Source organism: Schistocerca piceifrons, chromosome 4, assembly GCF_021461385.2.
Source record: "Schistocerca piceifrons isolate TAMUIC-IGC-003096 chromosome 4, iqSchPice1.1, whole genome shotgun sequence".
NCBI classification, from domain to species: domain Eukaryota; kingdom Metazoa; phylum Arthropoda; class Insecta; order Orthoptera; family Acrididae; genus Schistocerca; species Schistocerca piceifrons.
Genome location: NC_060141.1, coordinates 357,773,023 through 357,793,986, shown reverse-complemented (window position 1 = coordinate 357,793,986; position 20,964 = coordinate 357,773,023). Strand labels below are relative to the sequence as shown.

General features: G+C 42.4%; 1 protein-coding gene across 1 annotated transcript in view; it reads right to left on the bottom strand.

Annotated features, from left to right (window-relative positions):
- Positions 1 to 20,964, bottom strand: part of LOC124795834 (facilitated trehalose transporter Tret1-like) — an 89,566-nt gene that overhangs the window by 22,476 nt on the left and 46,126 nt on the right. The window contains exons 3-4 of the mRNA XM_047259917.1: positions 14,919 to 15,320; positions 9,340 to 9,666 (exon numbers count right to left, since the gene is read on the bottom strand). Coding sequence (XP_047115873.1) covers positions 9,340 to 9,666; positions 14,919 to 15,320 — 729 coding nt within the window. The remainder of the gene's footprint in view (positions 1 to 9,339; positions 9,667 to 14,918; positions 15,321 to 20,964) is intronic.

Sequence of the window (20,964 nt, the reverse complement as noted above, 5' to 3'; positions counted from 1 at the left end):
GCGACAGTGCGGAACTGTATCGAACGCCTTCCGGAAGTCAAGGAAAATAGCATCTACCTAGGAGCCTGTATCTATTATTTTCTGGGTCTCATGAATAAATAAAGCGAGTTGGGTCTCACGTGATCGATGTTTCCGGAACACACACTAAACACAGCCTTCCGAAATTTCGTCATCAAAGAAGACGAAGTAAGTACTCCTGAATTTGAATCAAGAACAGCTGCTATCATGAGTGACGTAGAAACAGATATCCTTGGAGTAGTGAAGCAATTTAAATCGCTTAACAAAAGCAAGTCTTCCGGTCCAACTGCATACCAGTTAAGATCCTTTCAGGCCATGCTGATAAAATAGCTCCATACTTAACAACCATACACAACCGTTCGGTCGGCGAAAGATCCGTGAGCAAAGACTGGAAAGTCACGCCAATATTAGAGAAAGGTTGCAGTAAAGATCCACTAAATTATAGGTCCATATTACTGACGTCGATATGCAGCAAGAGTCTGGACATATATTGTGTTCGAACGTTATGAATTATTTCGAAGCAAACGGTCTATTGACGCAAAGTCAACACGGATTCAAAAAACATCGTTCTTGTAATAGAGTTCCAGAAGGCTTTTGGCACTATACCACACAAGCGGCTAGAACTGAAATTGAGTGCTTACGTAATATCGTCTCAGGTATGTGACTGGAGTCGTGATTTCCTGTCAGAGAGGTCACAGTTCGTAGTAACTCGTGGAAAGTCATCGAGTAAAGCAGATGTGACTTCTGTCTTTTCCCATGGTAGTGCTATAGGCCGTTTGCTGTTCCTTATCTACATAAACGTTTTAGGAGACAATCTGAGCAACCGTCTTAGGCCGAAGTGGCCGTGCGGTTAAAGGCGCTGCAGTCTGGAACCGCAAGACCGCTACGGTCGCAGGTTCGAATCCTGCCTCGGGCATGGATGTTTGTGATGTCCTTAGGTTAGTTAGGTTTAACTAGTTCTAAGTTCTAGGGGACTAATGACCTCAGAAGTTGAGTCCCATAGTGCTCAGAGCCACCGTCTTAGGTTGTTTCCAGATGATGCTGTCGTTTATCGTCTAGTAAAGTCATCAGAAGATCAAATCGAATTGTAAAACGATTTAGAAAAGACATCTGTACGGCGCGAAAATTGACAGTTGACCCTAAATAACGAAAAGTGTAAGATCATCCACATGAGTGCTACAAAGGAATCCGTTGAACTTCAGTTACACGATAAATCAGTTAGATCTAAAGGCCGTAAACTCAATTAAATATCTGGGAATTACAATGACGAACAACTTCATTTAGAAGGAACACACAGAAACTGTTGTGCGGAAGGGCAACGAAAGACTGCGTTTTATTGGCAGGACACTTAGAGAATGTAACAGATCTACTAAAGTGACTGCCTAGACTATAGTTGTCCGTCCTCGTTTAGAATACAGCTGCGCGGCATGGGATCCTTACCAGATAGGATTGACGGAGAACACTGAGAAAGTTCAGAGAAGGGGAGCATGTTTTGTATTATTTCCAAATAGGGGAGAGAGTGTCACTGAAATGATACAGGATTTGGGGTGGACATCGTTAAAACAGAGGCGTTTCTCGTTGCGGCAGAATCTTCTCACGAAATCTCAATCACCAACTTTCTCCTCGGAATGCGAAAATATAGTGTTGACGCCGACCTACATAGGGAGAACCGATCATAATAAAATCAGAGTCGCAGGGGAAGATATAGGTGTCCATTTTCTCCGCGCGTTGTACGAGATTGGAATAATAGGGAATTACTGTGAAGGTGGTTCGTTGAACCCTCTCCCAGGCTGATAAATGTGATTTGCAGAGTATCTATATAGATGTAGATGAAGCACGCATTTCTGGCAGTGTTTCGTATTTTAGTCCATCGCCTGTGCAGGGAAAAGCTATTACCATAAAGAAACCAAGATCAGCAAAAAAACATTTGGTATTGAGGAGTAGGAGTTGTTCCTTTAACAGGAAACGTAGAAAGTTACTCCGCAGATACAGATAAATTCAAAGGAAAATCATTGGAAATAATGAACCCCAGAGGCAGAATTCAAGAGAGCCAACAATACATAAATACTGTCTAAGATTTTCGGAACACAATTTTGCATTCTATCTTACATTTCATCTTCAGAAAATGAATGAGTATCAATCATTGATGAGTAAAGGTGCCGTTTTTCTAACAGTATGGGGTAGTGAACAAACTGTTTTACGCCTCAGAAACAGAGACCATGAGTTTGTGGAGTCTATTCTAGTATTGTAACAGTTGTAACCAAAATGTTTCAGGTGTGGACGTGAGACAACTAGTAGTAATCGTGTTATGAGTCACCCGTTCACACTTTCCAGAATGTCCTGAAAACTTGAGCGTTCCGCAAGAGAAAGTAGTTGAAGTAGTGTTACAGAAATAATCGCCCGTGACCGATGAATAAACGATTCAAATCTCCAATATTCGAAGGTTGAAACAAAGTGTTTTGGTGATAAAATGAACAACATCTTGAGCAACGAATAAAAATGGTGACAGTATACAACATAAGTGTTTCATGGCATGTAACAAAACTGAAACAAGATTACAGCACCAGTAATAATAACGAGTTGTATAATGTTTAATGCGTGTAAAATCAGTGCACAAAGTAACTACTAGCATTATGTGAGACATCATGGAACGTGTCCTACAAGAATGCAGCTTTTCAAATATTAGAATGAAATGAATTCTGAAAGACAATTTGAACTTTTAGGTCTATAAAACCCAATTTCACTAGAGCTAAATCTTATCGATCATGAAAAGTGCCGAGCATTTCCTCATTGGGCGCTTGAGAAAGAAAGATCGGGCGATTTCATCAAGAAAATAATAATCACTGATGTAGAGCACTTTCTGTTGAATAGCTACTTGAACAAGAAAATTACGGAATTTGGTGAACAGAAAACCCTCGAGCCGTTGCACCCACCACGAATGACTGTGTGATATGGTATTTGGGCTGAGGGCGTAAGTGGGACCTACGTCTTTTGAAGATGGTAGCGGAAAAGCATTAACAATGGACAGTAAACGTTACTGCAATATATTATGAGAGTTTTGGTGCTTTTAACTGGATCGCATGAGCGCCGAAGAAGTTTGGTCTCAAGGTTCAAATGGTTCAAAAGGCTCTGAGCACTATGGGACTTAACATCTATGGTCATCAGTCCCCTAGAACTTAGAACTACTAAAACCTAACCTAAGGACATCACACAACACCCAGTCATCACGAGGCAGAGAAAATCCCCGACCCCGCCGGGGATGGAACCCGGGAATCCGGGTGCGGGAAGCGAGAACGCTACCCCATGACCACGAGCTGCGGACTTGGCCTCAAGAAGATGACGCAAGCTGTTTCACTTGGACTGCAGCAATGGACTTGTTTCGAGAGCATACATCATCAGAGGTAGCATACACTGCAATAACTTGTAAATTACTTACTTCATCAATAAATTTCAATGTTATCATGTACTCAAAAGTTGCGTACTTTATGGGACACCCTGTAATAAACAAAATTGCACTACTGCAGCACATAAAAGGTTTATCCTTTATTAACCCGAAGGTTGGTTTGAACACCAGCCATGGTGCTAAGGAAGGTAGGATGTCATTCCTTCCACTGAACTTTGAAGTGACCTGCCTACTCAGCTATTGGGGCATCTACATTCTAATGTGACCACCGAACCATGGCACGCCTCAGCATTTAGCACAATGACAAATCATTGCGAGAAGTGAAAGAAGTGACTGGGGACAGATTAAGATCCTAAGACTGACTGGTAATCAAATCTTAGTTGTTTTGTATCCAAACTGCTGACGATAGCACATGAAGTACGAAACCATATATACATAACATAAAAATAAACACATTGTAATCTGCATAATCTCTTCACTTTTCTGAAATACTGGTCAATATTGTGCATATGAGATCTGTTCTAAATTTGATTATCGCATTGAAGTTTCAGTCTGGATATGTGTCAGTATGATTTATGGCATTTAACGTGCTCCTTGATTGATAAAGTTTCGTAGTAAAAATTTCGAGATTTTATTATTTAATTTGTGCTTGGTTTGTGGAAACAAATGTCACCTATCTGATCAAAAGCATCCGGGCACCTATCTCATCTGTGCTCAGAATCTATCCTAGTTAAAAATAATCAATTCTGATTTATTTAATTGTCAAATAAACGATCTCTCAATCCTTGAAAAACCGGGAACTGATTTTTAACACAGAGGGAAATTTTGCAGTTTTACCCAGAGAAGCCATTATATTAACATAGATGTTATTTTTGTGCTTTGAGAAGCTATATGCTGTCCTTTCTCAGTAATTATGTGTTTCAAATTAAATTTTCACATGTAAATAAAAAACTCAAGCACAAACCTTTATTCCAGAATGAGATTTTCACTCTGCAGTGGAGTGTGCGCTGATATGAAACTTCCTGGCAGATAAAAACTGTGTGCCCGACCGAGACTCGAACTCGGGACCTTTGCCTTTCGCCGGCAAGTGCTCTACCAACTGAGCTACCGAAGCACGACTAACAATCGGTACTCACAGCTTTACTTCTGCCAGTACCTCGTCTCCTACCTTCCAAACTTGACACAGGAGAGCTTCTGTAAAGTTTGGAAGGTAGGAGACGAGGTACTGACAGAAGTAAAGCTGTGAGTACCGGACGTGAGTCGTGCTTCGGTAGCTCAGATGGTAGAGCACTTGCCCGCGAAAGGCAAAGGTCCCGAGTTCGAGTCTCGGTCGGGCACACAGTTTTAATCTGCCAGGAAGTTTCACAAACCTTTATTATCTTCGTGGATGTGAAAGACGTATTCATAGTTAAAATTTTCTTGAGAACTTTATTTCATTTACATTTCAGGTTAATTCGACATTAAGATGTCACGTAAATGTTTTAACACTGTGAACAGTTTTTTCTATACGTCCAGTGAAGTGGCTTTCGTTTCCTAAAACGGGAATTAAATCCAAAATAAAGACAGCATATTATCATTACTTCGACTGTAAAATAAACCACGGGCACCTAATGCTCTCTGAAATTCATATACAGTAAATCTACGTTCTTGGTTAACTATAACAGTAAAGTCAACGCAATTCGCAGAAGATCTGACGAGAAACTTCATATCACGTCCCTGATCGTTATTTCTGTACGGAGCCTCCTCTTAAACATGGAATGCCGAGAAAGAGAAAGCAGACCATCACTCATCCAACTCTGCCATCAGCTACAATAACAGTACCGTATGCAGAAAGCCTACCTGTTCTTATTCCTCAGAAACATGTGTCCCAGTGTATGATGAAGACATGGAGGATGAATGCAAACAGCCGCCTCAGTCTTTCAAGCAAGATCCAGATTATACACAGGAAACGATCCCTCCCAGCGGGCCACACAAAATATCTCGAGAAGAACTTAAAGATTTAAATCCGCGGGAGTTGCCAAATAGCAAGGCAGAACTTTCTGGCTCCAGACTTCAGCAGTGGAATCTTCTCGGAAAAATGTGAAAATTTCTATATATAGACGTCGATAAAGAGACTCAACACCATTCTTTGACGTGGAAAACATTCTTATTGCATATAGTGATGTACATAGTCTGATGGCATCTTTGTGAATGAAGCATAATCCCGAAGACTGGAGACTTTTCACTGACTCCTCTCAATTTATCTTGAAATCTATTTTGCCTCACAAAAGAAACACATTCCCGTTTGTTCATGTAAAGTCACTCTCTACATACGAGGGTCACTCAAAAAGAAATGCACACTATTTTTTTTAAAAATCCATCTTTTATTCTACATATTTGAAAATTTTACAATGTGTAGATAGATCCTTTAGGAACAATATTTTCATTTCTGCACATAATTTCCATCCCTCTCAACTGCCTTACGCCATCTTGGAACCAGCACCTGTATACCCTCATGGTAAAATTCTGAACCAACCTGTTGGAGCCACTGTTTGGCAGCGTGCACAAGGGAGTCATCATCTTCAAACCTTGTTCCACGAAGAGAGCCTTTAAATTTCCGAAAGAGATGATAGTCACATGGAGCCAGGTGAGGACTGTAAGGCGGGTGTTTCATTGTTGTCCATCCGAGTTTTGTGATCGCTTCCATGGTTTTTGGACTGACATGTGGCCGTGCATTGTCGTGCAACAGCAAAACATCCTACTTTTGCCGATGTGGTCGAACACGACGCAGTCGAGCTTGAAGTTTCTTCAGTGTCGTCACATATGCATCAGAATTCATGGTGGTTCCACTTGGCATGATGTCCACAAGCAAGAGTCCTTCGGAATCGAAAAACACCGTAGTCATAACGTTTCCAGTAGAAGGTGTGGTTATGAATTATTTTTTTCTTGGGTGAAGTTGCATGATGCCACTCCTTTGATTGCCTCTTCGTCTCTGGTGAAAAATGATGGAGCCATGTTTCATCACCTGTCAAAATTCTTCCAAGAAATTCATCTCCACCATTCTCGTACTGTTCCAAAAGTTCGCTGCACATCGTTTTTCTTGTTTCTTTGTGAGCCATTGTCAACATCCTGGGAACCCACCTGGCACAAACCTTTTTTAAAGCCAACACTTTCAGTATTCTGCAAACACTTCCTTCCCCTATCCCGACGTCGAGTGACAATTCGTTCACTGTTATGCGCTGTCAGCAGTCACCAATTCGTTAACTCTCTGCACATTGTCTGGAGAGTGTGCAGTATGAGGCCTGCCGCTGCGAGGACAAACCTCAATATTGCTGCGCCAGCTTTCATCATGTAACCTGCTTGCCCACTGACTAACTGTACTGCGATCGACAGCAGCATCTCCATACACCTTTTGCAACCTCTTGTGGATGTTTCCCACTGTCTCATTTTCACAGCACAGGAATTCTATGACAGCACGTTGCTTCTGACGAACGTCAAGTGTAACAGCCAAGACCTGCTGTGACGGCGCCACTCACGGGAACAGGTTGAACTAAGTTGGAAAACAAGCGGTAAGGATGTATCTACACACTCTAAAACTTTCACACATGCACAATGAAAACTGTATTTTTACAAAAATAGTGTGAATTTCTTTTGGAATGACCCCCGTATAAACACGAGCTGCGAAAATTTAAAATTGTTCCTGGGAAAATAAATTATAAAGTACATCAATGGCAGATATGTGGCGAACTAGAGGTTTTTGCTATCATAGTCGGAATACAGTTAGGATACACCAAATATTGCTGCTTGCTTTGCGAGTGAGACAGTAGCGATAGGAAATTACACCATGTACGAAGTACCTGGCCTGAAACGAAAATGATAGAGGCTGGAAGAAAGAGTATGCAGTACACTTTTATTTCCATCCACAGATGAAGCTAGGAATTTTGAAGAATTTAGAGAAAGCTTTGAATCATGGATAAGATTTCAAGTATTTCAGAACAAAATTACCTCTTTTCAGCGATGCTAAGATCATAGACACACTCTTCGTTGTATTGCAGATTAGAGAACTGCTTAAGGCGGAAACATTTTATAGCTTCAATGAAAGGAAAGAGAAAGTAGTTTCCGAGGCCTTCAAACATGTCTACAGGTTTTTGGGAAATCAAACAGCTGAAAATTAGGATGTAGATACTAATAAATTATTAAGGAAATAAAACCCACCAAGGGCCAGGTCGCAATATGTCATTCAGGATCCATTTTTTGGTCTCACATTTCGACTTCTTTGCAGCCATTTGGGGCGCTGTGCGTCACGAGCACGGAGAGTCCTTTCGTGAAGACCTTTCAGCAATATAAATAAGGTATCAGGGCAAGTGGAACTCATGTCTACTTACATACGGCTGTTGGAATGTTATGAGAGGGGCCGCAGAAGGAGATTACGAATCACAAAAAACAGAAGCGCTCAATCGAATAATTACGCAGGCAAGGCCACAAAGGTAGACATTTTATACATATTTATATATAAATAAATATCTTTGACCTAAGAGGCAACAAAAAATTACTGGCGCCATATTCTTATTTTTTGATCTCAATTTGGTTTTAATTGTCTATATTTGTAAGGAATAGAGGCATCTCTGAATTTTTTAAAGAACAGTGATTAGGGGACATTAATATGTGATGTGTTCCACGAGGTATCTGCATATCTGTGAATGAGTGGCAGTGCATTATTCAAGAAGAGACGAAACCAGAGAAGGTAGTGATGTAGGGCACTGTGCTCTAGGGTGAGGTCGACCCATCCCAAAGGTGTTCATTGGCTTAACGTCTGGGCCCTCGACAGGTGAGTCCATTTCAAGAATTTTACTGCCCACAAACCATTGCCTCACAGATGCTGTTTTATAGCAGAGGACGCATTGTTACTCTGATACAATCATCGTCTCCTAACTGTTCCTCTACTGTACGCTGAACACAATGTTGTATAATGTATACATATCCTTCTCCATTTAGTTTTTTCACAATCACTAGAAAAGGAAAACGGCGTAACATCACCTCCTCCATACATCACTATTGCCACAACACATGATTGCAGGTAGCCTTCTCCAGGCGTTTGTCAACCCCAAACCCTTCTATCGGACTTCCACAGGGGATTTCTTGATTTAGAACACCAAATCGCTCGTTTCCGTTCCTTCACTGTCCATTGGCGTCGCATTTTATACCACTTTAAATACCGCTTAGCACTGACAACACAAATGAGTTGGTCGTGGGGAGCTGCTCGAGCGTTGTACTCCATTCTTTTCATATCCCAAAACTCACGAGTGATTCCCTCCGCTGATTCCTGGAGATTTTTTAATATCCTTCCTCCACAGCTCTTGACAGGGCCGAGACTTGTCCCTTCGTGTTTCGATTTAAAAATCACATCACCAATAATCGACTGTGTCAACACTGGAAGAGTGGACTTGTCTCTGATAGAGTTCTTTATTCAAGAAACATCTAATGAGTAGTCAAGTTTCGATGTTACTGAACGCTTCTGACCTCCCCCGTCTGCTGTCTACTGCTTCTTTACAGCCAACACAACACTCTCTGCCTCTTTTTATACTGGCACCCTTTATATTAGTGGGTGTGCCGCTCCTGACATCTAGTGGCCAATTCTGGATTCCACAGGAGCGACCGGACGCTTTTCATCAGATAGTGTATGTTCGTATGAATAAAAGAAAAATAAACACATTGCGTACTGCATTAGTCAGAATTATTCTCCACTGTTTTTTAAAAACTTCGTAATACTGTGCATGTCGAATTTTATTCAAATTCTTAATATCGAATTAAACTTTCCTTTAGGACATGTAGCAGTTACACTCGACATGCTACATAATATATAATTTCGAGATATTATTACATGATGCATACTTTATTTATGGAAACAAATATAGACGAGAAGATTAATGTTTACTTACGTAGTATAGAATGAGCGCTGTCAATGGTAACCAAAAGAGGCTGTCGACGGTTCCTTTATTGCCGAAATCCATCAAGTAGAAGTATGTTCCCAGTGCTGCCACAGTTACAGCGCAGCCTCCGAAGGAGAAGAGTACGAGGGGTCTCCTGCCCACTCGATCCACGAGGAGGAGTCCGAGAATGCCGAAGGCGACCTGGACTGCGCAGAGGATGATGGCCGACACGCTGGCGTCTAGTGAGCTGCCGGTGGTCTGGAAGATCTGCGTCGAGTACACGCCAATGGTGGCGCTGCCTCCGAACACCAGCACGATCACGTAAGTAATCGACAGCTGTCATAAGGATAGAACAGTCTCGCTTTACTGACAGGAGGACAAATTTAACTGATCGATATTCAGCACGAACATAGAAGTTTTCAAGACACAAAGGCATTAAAGCCATTAGGTGCATTTTGGCACTGATCTATATCAATGAGACAAGTTCAAAATTTGTGCCCGAATGGGATTCAGACCTGCAACTCCCGCTTGTTAGGCAGATGGACTGACCACTACGACATACGGACACAGTGGTCACCACAACCGAACGGACTACTCTGGCACGCCTCCTGTCAGACGCAAATTCTCATCTGATACCACTTTCTACTGATGTAACTCCCCAGCTCGTTAGTCTCAGTACGTGTGGCATTTCACCAGTTCCTGTAAGAGCTTGATGTGCATCTGGACTGAAGGTATCATTGGCCGTCTTCACCTTAACTATGTACATGTGATGTCTGCTCTTTCGGACATGTCCAAAAGAACAGATACCAGTATGATCCTACATCCAATATGAGTCAAGCCACAAAGGAATTAAAGACATCAGCATTGATCTATGTGAATGAGGCAAATTGAGAAATACTGACGGACATATATTCGAATCCAGATCTTCTGATTACTAGGCAGATGCACTGAAGAGCATACCATCCGGACACAGTGGTTACCATAACCCCAAGGACCACCTTAGCCCACCTCCGGTCAGACCGAAATTTTCAGCTTATATCACACACTACTGACGCAGTGCCTCTGCTCAGTAGGCGTCGATTTATAGCAACGGAGCAAGTAGAAAAGTCTGAAAGAAGAGACGCAACATATATATATATATATAATTAAGGCTAAGACAGCCAATGGTTCCTTCAGGGCAGGTGTACACCAAGCTCGAACTCACACATGGATCGGCGAGAAATCGCGAGTAAAGAGGCTAATGAGCAGGGGCACCATGTTAGTAGTGCGTTGTATCAGTTGAGAATTTGGATCTAACGGGAGATGTGGTAGGGTAGTCCATGCAGTTGTGATGACCACTGCCTCTGGATGGCGTAGTCAACAGCGCATCTATCTAGTAATTCCAGTCTAGCACAAATTTTCAACTTGTAACATTGATATACATCAATGTCCACTGGCAGATAATGTCTTCAGTTCCTTTGTGCGTTGTTTCGTAGTGGCTGCAGGATCAAATTTGTGTCTGTTATTTCAGATATGTCCTAAAGGTAAGTTTCCTGTTTGTGGTTCCTCGTCACATTGTGAAGCAACTATCAGTGAATAAAAATGACGTTTCAGCCGCAATTGCAGTGTCCTCCCTTTGGGTCTGCTTGTGTACTTTGCTGCCCAGTCTTTGATTGGCTTCCTCTGATGGGGATCTGACGTTGGCTGTTGCCCCTTACAGTACGTGCCGTAATCAACAGCGATAGACGAGTTGTGTTTGCATTTCTGTTTTCATCAGGTGGGACATGGCACTATTGTAAGCAATAACAGGCAAAACAGGAGGTCTTCACATCTTTCACCAGAGGAGGCCAGTAATGTGAACTATTTTAGAATTGTGACGTGATGCCGTGCTCAGTAGAGGAGCCGTGATGAAATGTAATGGAACCCAGACGATAAAGTACGCTAGTATACCAACAAAAATGCTGCCGAAAAAATAGCCATAAGGTCTGTTTAGCTGACCGACATTTGTTTCACGATATGAAGCGTCATTATAACCAGAAAATATTTATGTTGATTGTCTCCGGCCGCAGAAACCTACGCGGTTATATTCAATACAAAGTCCGGATTAAGCTGCTGACTACACTCTGACGCAAGTTCTTTTCGCTACCAGACTCCATACTGAAAGTTTAGGCTTAGAAACGCAGGGATGGCACTTACGTCAGTTAATAGTCAACATCTCACTAGATACATTAAAATGTGGACTATATGAAACCACAATAAAAGAACGTCTTTCAGAAACATTTTACATCGTGGCTATGAAATCAAATATAAAAGTAAGTTTATCGAAAGATGCTGACAGCAATGCCCAGTATCAGAAAATTCATGACAGTTATGTTCACACACCTAATGTTAATGGTTACTAACATAATGATGACGAAAGACGAGAAAAGGGGAAATTAAGGGGAGAAGCCATTTACGTAAAATCCCATTATCGGAAACTTAAAAGAGATTACTAATATGGAATAACGGCAAAAATGTGCGGCATCCACCACCAACAGCAGAGGTGTATAAACTTCCGTACAGATGCGGATAACAGCCCAAATTATTATGGAGCCATCGCCAGCTTGCACAGATCCTTGTTGACACTTTGGGTCCTTGGCTTCGTAGGGTCTGCGCCACACTAGAATTCTACCACATGTCGTACGAGCTAAAATTTGAACACGCCATGGTTTTCCAGTCATCTACGATCCAAACGACATGGTCACAAACGAAGAAGAGGCGCTGCAGTCGGTGCCGTTCTGTTAGTAAAGCCACTCGTGTCGGTCGTCTGCTGCCATTGCGCATTAACGTCAAATTGCGCCACACTCTCCTAACGGATACGTCCGCCGTACGTCCGTCATCAGTTTCTGCGGTTGTTTCACACAGTGTTGCTCGTCTGTTAGTACTGACATCTCTATATGAACACCACCCCTCTCGATCTTTAAGTCAAGGCCGTCGGCAACCACCATGTCAGTGGTGAGAGGTAATGCCTGAAATCTGGTCTTCTCAGCACACTCTTGACACTGTGGTTCTCGGAATTATGAATTCCATAAGGATTTCCGAAATGGAGTGTCCCATGTGTCTAACTCCAACTACAATTCCACGTTCAGTGTCTGTTAATTCCTATAATGTGGCCATAATCACGTCGGAAACCTTTTCACTGAATGCCTGAGTACCAATGACAGTTACGTCACAGCAGTGTCCGTTTATATCTAGTGTACTGTCACCATCTGTCGTCGGCAACCACCTTGTCAGTGGTGAGAGGTAATGCCTGAAATCTGGTCTACTCAGCACACACTAGACACTGTGGTTCTCGGAATTATGAATTCCATAAGGATTTCCGAAATGGAGTGTCCCATGTGTCTAACTCCAACTACAATTCCACGTTCAATGTCTGTTAATTCCTATTATGTGGCCATAATCACGTCGGAAACCTTTTCACTGAATGCCTGAGTACCGATGACAGTTACGTCACAGCAGTGTCCGTTTATATCTAGTGTACTGTCACCATCTGTATAAAGGGTGTTACAAAAAGGTACGGCCAAACTTTCAGGAAACATTCCTCTCACACAAATAAAGAAAAGATGTTATGTGGACATGCGTCCGGAAACGCTTAATTTCCATGTTAGAGCTCATTTTAGATTCGTCAGTATGAACTGTACTTCCTCGATTCACCGCCAGTTGGCCCAATTGAAGGAAGGTAATGTTGACTTCGGTGCTTGTGTTGACATGCGACTCATTGCTCTACAGCACTAGCATCAAGCACATCAGTACGTAGCATCAACAGGTTAGTGCACATCACGAACGTGGTTTTGCAGTCAGTGCAATTTTTACAAATGCGGAGTTGGCAGATGCCCATTTGATGTATGGATTAGCACGGGGCAATAGCCGTGGCGCGGTACGTTTGTATCGAGACAGATTTCCAGAACGAAGGTGTCCCGACAGGAAGACGTTCGAAGCAATTGATCGTCGTCTTCGGGAGCACGGAACATTCCAGCCTACGACTCGCGCCTGGGGAAGACCTAGAACGACGAGGACACCTGCAATGGACGAGGCAATTCTTCGTGCAGTTGACGATAACCCTAATGTCAGCGTCAAGGAAGTTGCTGCTTTACAAGGTAACGTTGACCACGTCACTCTATGGAGAGTGCTACGGGAGAACCAGTTGTTTCCGTATCATGTACAGCGTGTGCAGGCACTATCAGCAGCTGATTGGCCTCCACGGGTACACTTCTGCGAATGGTTCATCCAACAATGTGTCAATCCTCATTTCAGTGCAAATGTTCTCTTTACGGATGAGGCTTCATTCCAGCGTGATCAAATTGTAAATTTTCACGTGTGGGCTGACGAGAATCCGCACGCAATTGTGCAAAGACGTCATCAACACAGATTTTCTGTGAACGTTTGGACAAGCATTGTTGGTGATGTCTTGATTGGCCCCATGTTCTTCCACCTACGCTCAATGGAGCACGTTATCATGATTTCATACGGGATACTCTACCTGTTCTGCTAGAACATGTGCCTTTACAAGTACGACACAACATGTGGTTCATGCACGATGGAGCTCCTGCACATTTCAAACGAAGTGTTCGTACGCTTCTCAACAACACATTCGGTGACCGATGGATTGGCAGACGCGAACCAATTCCATCGGCCTCCGCGCTCTCCTGACCTCAATCCTCTTGACTTTCATTTATGGGGGCATTTGAAAGCTCTTGTCTACGCAACCCCGGTACCAAATGTAGAGACTCTTCGTGCTCGTATTGTGGACGGCTGTGATACAATACGCCATTCTCCAGGGCTGCATCAGCGCATCAGGGATTCCATGCGACGGAGGATGGATGCATGTATCCTCGCTAACGCAGGACATTTTGAACATTTCCAGTAACAAAGTGTTTGATGTCACGCGGGTACATTCTGTGTGTTTTCATTCCATGATTAATGTGATTCGAAGAGAAGTAATAAAATGAGCTATAACATGGAAAGTAAACGTTTCCGGTCACATGTCAACATAACATATTATCTTTCTTTGTGTGTGAGGAATGTTTCCTGAAAGTTTGGCCGTACCTTTTTTGTAACACCCTGTATATGCATATCTCTCCCTTCGGCGTAGTTGTAATCGGGAAGAGAAAGGTGTTAAGTTAGATAAAGTGTGGACTTCAATTTAGCGTGAACAGAATGAGAATCTATTATTTTTATTACGGGATGACAGTCGATTATTTTTATTCGAGAACGAATGTGCCAGCCTGCGATAATCTAGCAATCGCCATGAAGCGATGAATAATGGTGGCCTGTGTGCAGCTCTATGAATGCGGAACCCATCGAGTCCGTGATGAAATTGCCGTTTTACTTCCATGGTTCCCGCACTCGGATTTGAAAAGTCAGAGAATACTCGTAGTCTTATGTATGGACCACCCCCTCTCAGACCGGAAGTTTTAACTGAAGTAAACACCGGCCGTGACCACCAACATTGCATGGACAAATAAAATGATTACGACTGCCTGAGAAGTAGGAGAAGACACTCGTGCAACCCGAGAGCTAACGCCTCTAAAGATGATAGTTGTTGACATAAAGCGGCTATGTTAACTTACCAAGAAGGCCCTCCGCGCGCCGGCGTTCCTCCGCAGTTCCAGGAAGGCGTCCGCGGCGCTGATCTCGTTCTTGGTGCGCTCTTCTAAGGCCCTCTGGATGGCCTCCAACTCGCCTATTACCTCTTTATTTGAGCTTTTCCCACGCAACCGCATCAGGGCCTGCGCTGCCTCCTGCGAGCGGTGTTTGGCAACCAAGAAGTACGGACTCTCCGGCATCCACCAGAACGACGCCACAAACACGATGGGGCCGGCCATCATGAACTCCGTCACGCCGTCGAATGGTGCGTACGACGCCACAATCATCATCAGGAAGGCGCCTACACCGGCCATCAGCGGACCAAGCGAGACCAGTAACCCTCTGATGTCGTCCTGTGCTATCTCCACCACATACAGAGGAAACACCTGTGGGAAAACCGTAAAACGTTTTCAATTTTAGCTTTACATACATTCTTAAATTTTGCCTCTTAAACAGATGAATATCGTTTATTTAATACTGAAAATACGGAGAGAAATAAAAATTAATATTAGTAGTTCTTACTTTTTCTTTTAACAATTAGTGTTTCGAATGTTTGATTCGAACTATTCTCGCTGTTGACGACAACGACCGATGTGATGTCGTTTGTTAGTCATACGAGCACACTGCCGCCTGAGAGATCGATGTTCCGGATGCGATTCTCTATACAAACGGAACAGAAGAACGGCTGTGCTAGCCAAAGAGTACACAGCCAGTCGCAGTACTTACGCTCGCCGCGAGGCGCCGCTAGGCCACTTCTTGTGTAGCAGTAGTATAGTGCAGTTGTGCCGGTCTACAGTTCGTAGCAGCACTTAGTGGTCAGCCAGCGCCGATGTTAGTCATCGTCTGCAGGTCAGTCATTGATGCCACCAGGTCCCTGTAGCCCAGTTGTAAAGTTCCGTAATAGCACTACAGTAAAGTCAACAGTACTAAGTTGGCAGTTATAAAAAATTCTACGTTCTGTCATGTCGACAACCAACTTAGTCTTCAGATTCACTGGATTCAACATTCAAGATTACAAGAGATTAAGTGGTCACTGCAAGACTTGTGACTTCTAAATTATCTCATTTTACAGACGCTTAGTCTAGTCGCGTCTTCTATAATTGTCAACCAACAGATCATGGACTGCAACAAAGTTAAGTAAGAAATTCTTTCTTATTTTGTACTATTGCTAATTAATTCCGTTTTCCTGTTGTAGCTGCCAAGTCTTGGCATAGCTGAACCCACGTTTCCGTCTCCTTGGCTACCTCATATTTGCTACCTCATGTTGATGGCCTCGGTTGTGGTCGAAGACCGAGAGCCATCAACCGGAATAGCGATGTGGTGATCATATGGGGCATACCGTGCACTGAGAATCAAATCACTATCACATAAAGAATATCCGAAAAAATAGACAACGTTTGCTTTATAATTAATCGCAGGTGCTGACTATGGTTTTAGTGTTCGGTAACATGGAGTGATCTGACAAACTAGTGACTTTAATCTGAATTCCTCGCTAAAAATAGGCTGAAATGTGACCCCATCATCCCTTCATTATTGATTCCAGTTATTCTTTTAACGCATACTCTGATGATGGTGTCGTACGCCATAACTGCAACGACCACATTGTGGTTTAATGAAGTAGTAGAAATTTCTGCCCTGAAAACGGGTAACACAATTTTTGAACACAACGCAACAGAAACAACCAGCACAGAATGGCCTTGTGGAGACAAACATTATGTTTAGCCGTACTTCATATATTTCTAGATCTATTGCCTGATGCATCGAAAAATGACCTCGGTAGGCTCGAAGTAAAAGATTGAATTCAAATCATGGGATTTATTAAAAATTACTTCTGGGTGAACGAAATTTGAACTGTGTAACAAGCAATGTTCATAAATGCTGCTGTCCCTTACGAAATGAAGACTTGACAATAATGTAACAGACTAAATGATCCGTATCGGGCTTGCCTCTATGGCAACAAGGGAATAGATTTTATAAATCTGTGCGTGATCCAACATGCTGCAGCAGAGATAAGCGTTGCTGAGGACAAGAACGAAAGAGAAAGTAGCTGTTACTGATAACCCAGAGACTCGCGGGGCTGATAAACTTATTATTTCGTTAACCGATTTCCACAGGACAGGAAAAAAAGAGTTCAAATATGTGTGAAATCTTATGAGACCTAACTGCTAAGGTCATCAGTCCCTAAGCTTACACAAGACTTAAATTATCCTAAGGACAAACACACACACCCATGCCCACGGGAGGACTCGAACTTCCGCCGGGACCAGCAGCACAGTCCATGACTGCAGCGCCTTAGACCACTCGGGTAAACAGGACAAGAATTGAGCGAGAGAAAAACGGATATGAGCTACAGTTACTGAAGCAAGAGAACGAGCATACTGGTCAATCTAAAACAGGGTGGTGGAAAGAATTTGATTTCGTGGCAAAAATTTCAGCAATTCTGAAACATTCTGGTAGAAGGCATTGTGAATGCAAACAATCCCCGATGGCGACCTAACTGGCAGTACGCCAGTAAGCAGTTCATTCCGTCTGATTGTCATTGTCTCGTAGTACAGCTGCACGGGGTGACCCCAACGGCCCACCGGGTGTGCAACATGTCAAGACTATAGCTCGTCCTGATTTCAACTGTCTACCGTTCCTCCTCTACATTCACACGAGGGGGTGCACGTCTCACGTTCCGTCCAATCACGGTCCTAGCTTCCGGGCACAACACAACCGCGCAATCGGCTCGAGTCGAAAAGCGAGCCCTATGGATCCCTTGCTCATCAGTTTTAAAGGACAATTTTTCTAGAAAGATCTACCCCGAATTTGCAGCAACCAACGGAAACACCCGGCCTCGGATTTGGCGCGTTCGACTGTTCCACCTACACCCCCCAAGTCACGGAAGCCAAGAACACGGAGGGCTGAGGTCATCTGCCGCAATTTCTCTCCTTGTTCTTCGATTTCTCCATCTCCCCCCTCCCCCTCAACTATTGTCCTGTGCATTTCAAATCTTCAGATCTCCGTTTCGAAGCTCACAGAAAGCAGAAAATTCACCTTAGCCCACAGCCAAATTAACAGAAAGGATTTCGATGGTGCTGAGCCCCAATCATACAGCATTTTTTTAAGAATATTGCGCTCCGCCATTTGAATGCTTATTTCTTGTGTACAATCGATATTTCAGCTTTAACGGTCTTATCGAATACAATGATCTTTGACACAATAATATGCTGTATTCCTCAAAGAGGTTAATTTTTTATCGTTTCTATCATGTAATACAAGTTTATATGCCAACTACCTCTGCATATGACGAAGAAATTGAAGAAATGTGTGATGAAATAAAAGAAATTATTCAGATAGTCAAGGGAGACGAAAATTTAATAGTCATGGGTGACTGGAATTCCGTAGTAGGAAAAGGGAGAGAAGGAAACGTAGTAGGTGAATATGGGTTGGGAGGAAGAAATGAAAGAGGGAGCCGCCGAGTAGAATTTTGCACAGAGCACAACTTAATTATAGCTAACACTTGGTGCAAGGGGTAAGATAGATACTGCCTACAGGAAAATTAAAGAGACCTTTGGAGAAGAGAGAACCACTTGTACGAATATCAAGAGCTCAGATGGAAACCCAGTTCTAAGCAAAGAAGGGAAAGCAGAAAGGTAGAAGGAGTATATAGAGGGTCTATACAAGGGCTATGTACTTGAGGACAATATTATGGAAATGGAAGAGGATGCAGCTGAAGATGAAATGGGAGATATGATACTGCGTGAAGAGTTTGATAGAGCACTGAAAGACCTCAGTCGAAACAAGGCCCCGGGAGAAGACAACATTCCATTAGAACTACTGACAGCCTTTTGCGAGCCAGTCCTGACCGAACTCTACCATCTGGTGAGCAAAATGTATGAGACAGGCGAAATACCCTCAGACTTCAAGAAGAATATAATAATTCCAATCCCAAAGAAAGCAGGTGTTGACAGATGTGAAAATTACCGAACTATCAGTTTAGTAAGCCATGGCTGCAAAATACTAACGCGAATTCTTTACAGACGAATGGAAAAACTAGTAGAAGACGACCTCGGGGAAGATCAGTTTGAATTCCGTAAAATTATTGGAACACGTGATGCAATACTGACCCTACGACTTATCTTAGAAAATACGTTAAGGAAAAGCAAACCTACGTTTCTAGCATTTGTAGACTTAGAGAAAGCTTTTGACAGTGTTGACTGGAATACTCTCTTTCAAATTCTGAAGGTGGCAGGGGTAATATACAGGGAGCGAAAGGCTATTTACAATTTGTACAGAAACAAGAAGGCAGCTATAAGAGTCGAGGGACATGAAAGGGAAGCAGTGGTTGGGAAGGGAGTGAGACAGGGTTGTAGCCTCTCTCCGATGTTATTCGATCTGTATATTGAGCAAGCAGTGAATGAAAAAGAAATTCGGAGTAGGTATTAAAATACATGGCGAAGAAATAAAAGCTCTGAGGTTGGCCGATGACATTGTAATTCTGTGAGAGACAGCAAAGGACTTGGAAGAGCAGTTGAACGGAATGGACAGTGTCTTGAAAGGAGGATAAGATGAACATCAAAAAAATCAAAACGAGGATAATGGAATGTAGTCAATGTAGTCGAATTAAGTCGGGTGATGCTGAGGGAATTATATTAGGAAATGAGACACTTAAAGTAGTAAGGGAGTTTTGCTATTTGGGGAGCAAAATAAATGATGATGGTCGAAGTAGAGAGGATATAAAATGTAGACTGGCAATGGCAAGGAAAGCGTTTCTGAAGAAGAGAAATTTGTTAACATCAAGTATAGATTTAAGTGTCAGGAAGTCGTTTCTGAAAGTATTTGTATGGAGTGTAGCGATGTATGGAAGTGACACATGGACGATAAGTAGTTTGGACAAGAAGAGAATAGAAGCTTTCGAAATGTGGTGCTACAGAAGAATGCTGAAGATTAGATGGGTAGATCACATAACTGATGAGGATGTATTGAATAGGATTGGGGAGAAGAGAAGTTTGTGGCACAACTTGACTAGAAGAAGGGATCGGTTGGTAGGAAATGTTCTGAGACATCAAGGGATCACCAATTCAGTACTAGAGGGCAGCGTGGAGGGTAAAAATCGTAGAGGGAGGCCAAGACATGAATACACTCAACGGATTCAGAAGGATGTAGGTTGCAGTAGATATTGGGAGATGAAGAAGCTTGCACAGGATAGAGTAGCATGGAGAGCTGCATCAAACAAGTCTCAGGACTGAAGACCACAACAACAACAACGATAACAACAACATCATGTTAAACAAATGTGTTGAATCGTGTTTTGTCATTCTGCGTAGTGCACAGCAAAAAATTTTAATGGTCTAAAATCATTGTACTCGATAATTCCGTGAATGCCGAAATACACCGAAATATACAGTCATACGGCGGTTTATTCTTTCAAAAAATCATAAATAAGTAAAAAGAAGATAAGAATAAGTAACAAAAGGAATTTTATGCAAGGTATTCATGAAATTGAGGCTGCTGATCATAAAAGGAAAGTTAGGATTAAATAAAACACATGCTGCACAGAAGCTCCCTATAGGCACTAGTCCAAGTAGAATACGGTAAAGATGACATATAAAAACGATAAAAGACCGCACCTTATTGAAAGGATAAAGTGTAACGAAATATGTACACAAATAATCGTACGTCTTTCATCAGGAATCAGTTTACACAGTTTTGAAATAGTTGAATGATAGTAGATACTTTATATAATGTGTTCTCATACTGAATACGCGCAAATTTAATTGCTTTTACACGCTACCTTGAATACTAAAGCAACATCTTGGGCTTTATTCTTCTTTACACTGAATGTAATGTACTTGTATCTTCCTCTTTATTCTAGTTTTCCGGTATTATTACCCAAAGAGTAATGAAAACAATTCTTGAATATACAGGGTATATCAAAAAGAATCATTAGATTTTTAAAAAATCGTAACTATTATGTTATTTGAGGTATGTGCGTGAACAACGTACTGTTTGAAAGTGCAAACTCTCGAGTTTTACTCTGCAGATAAA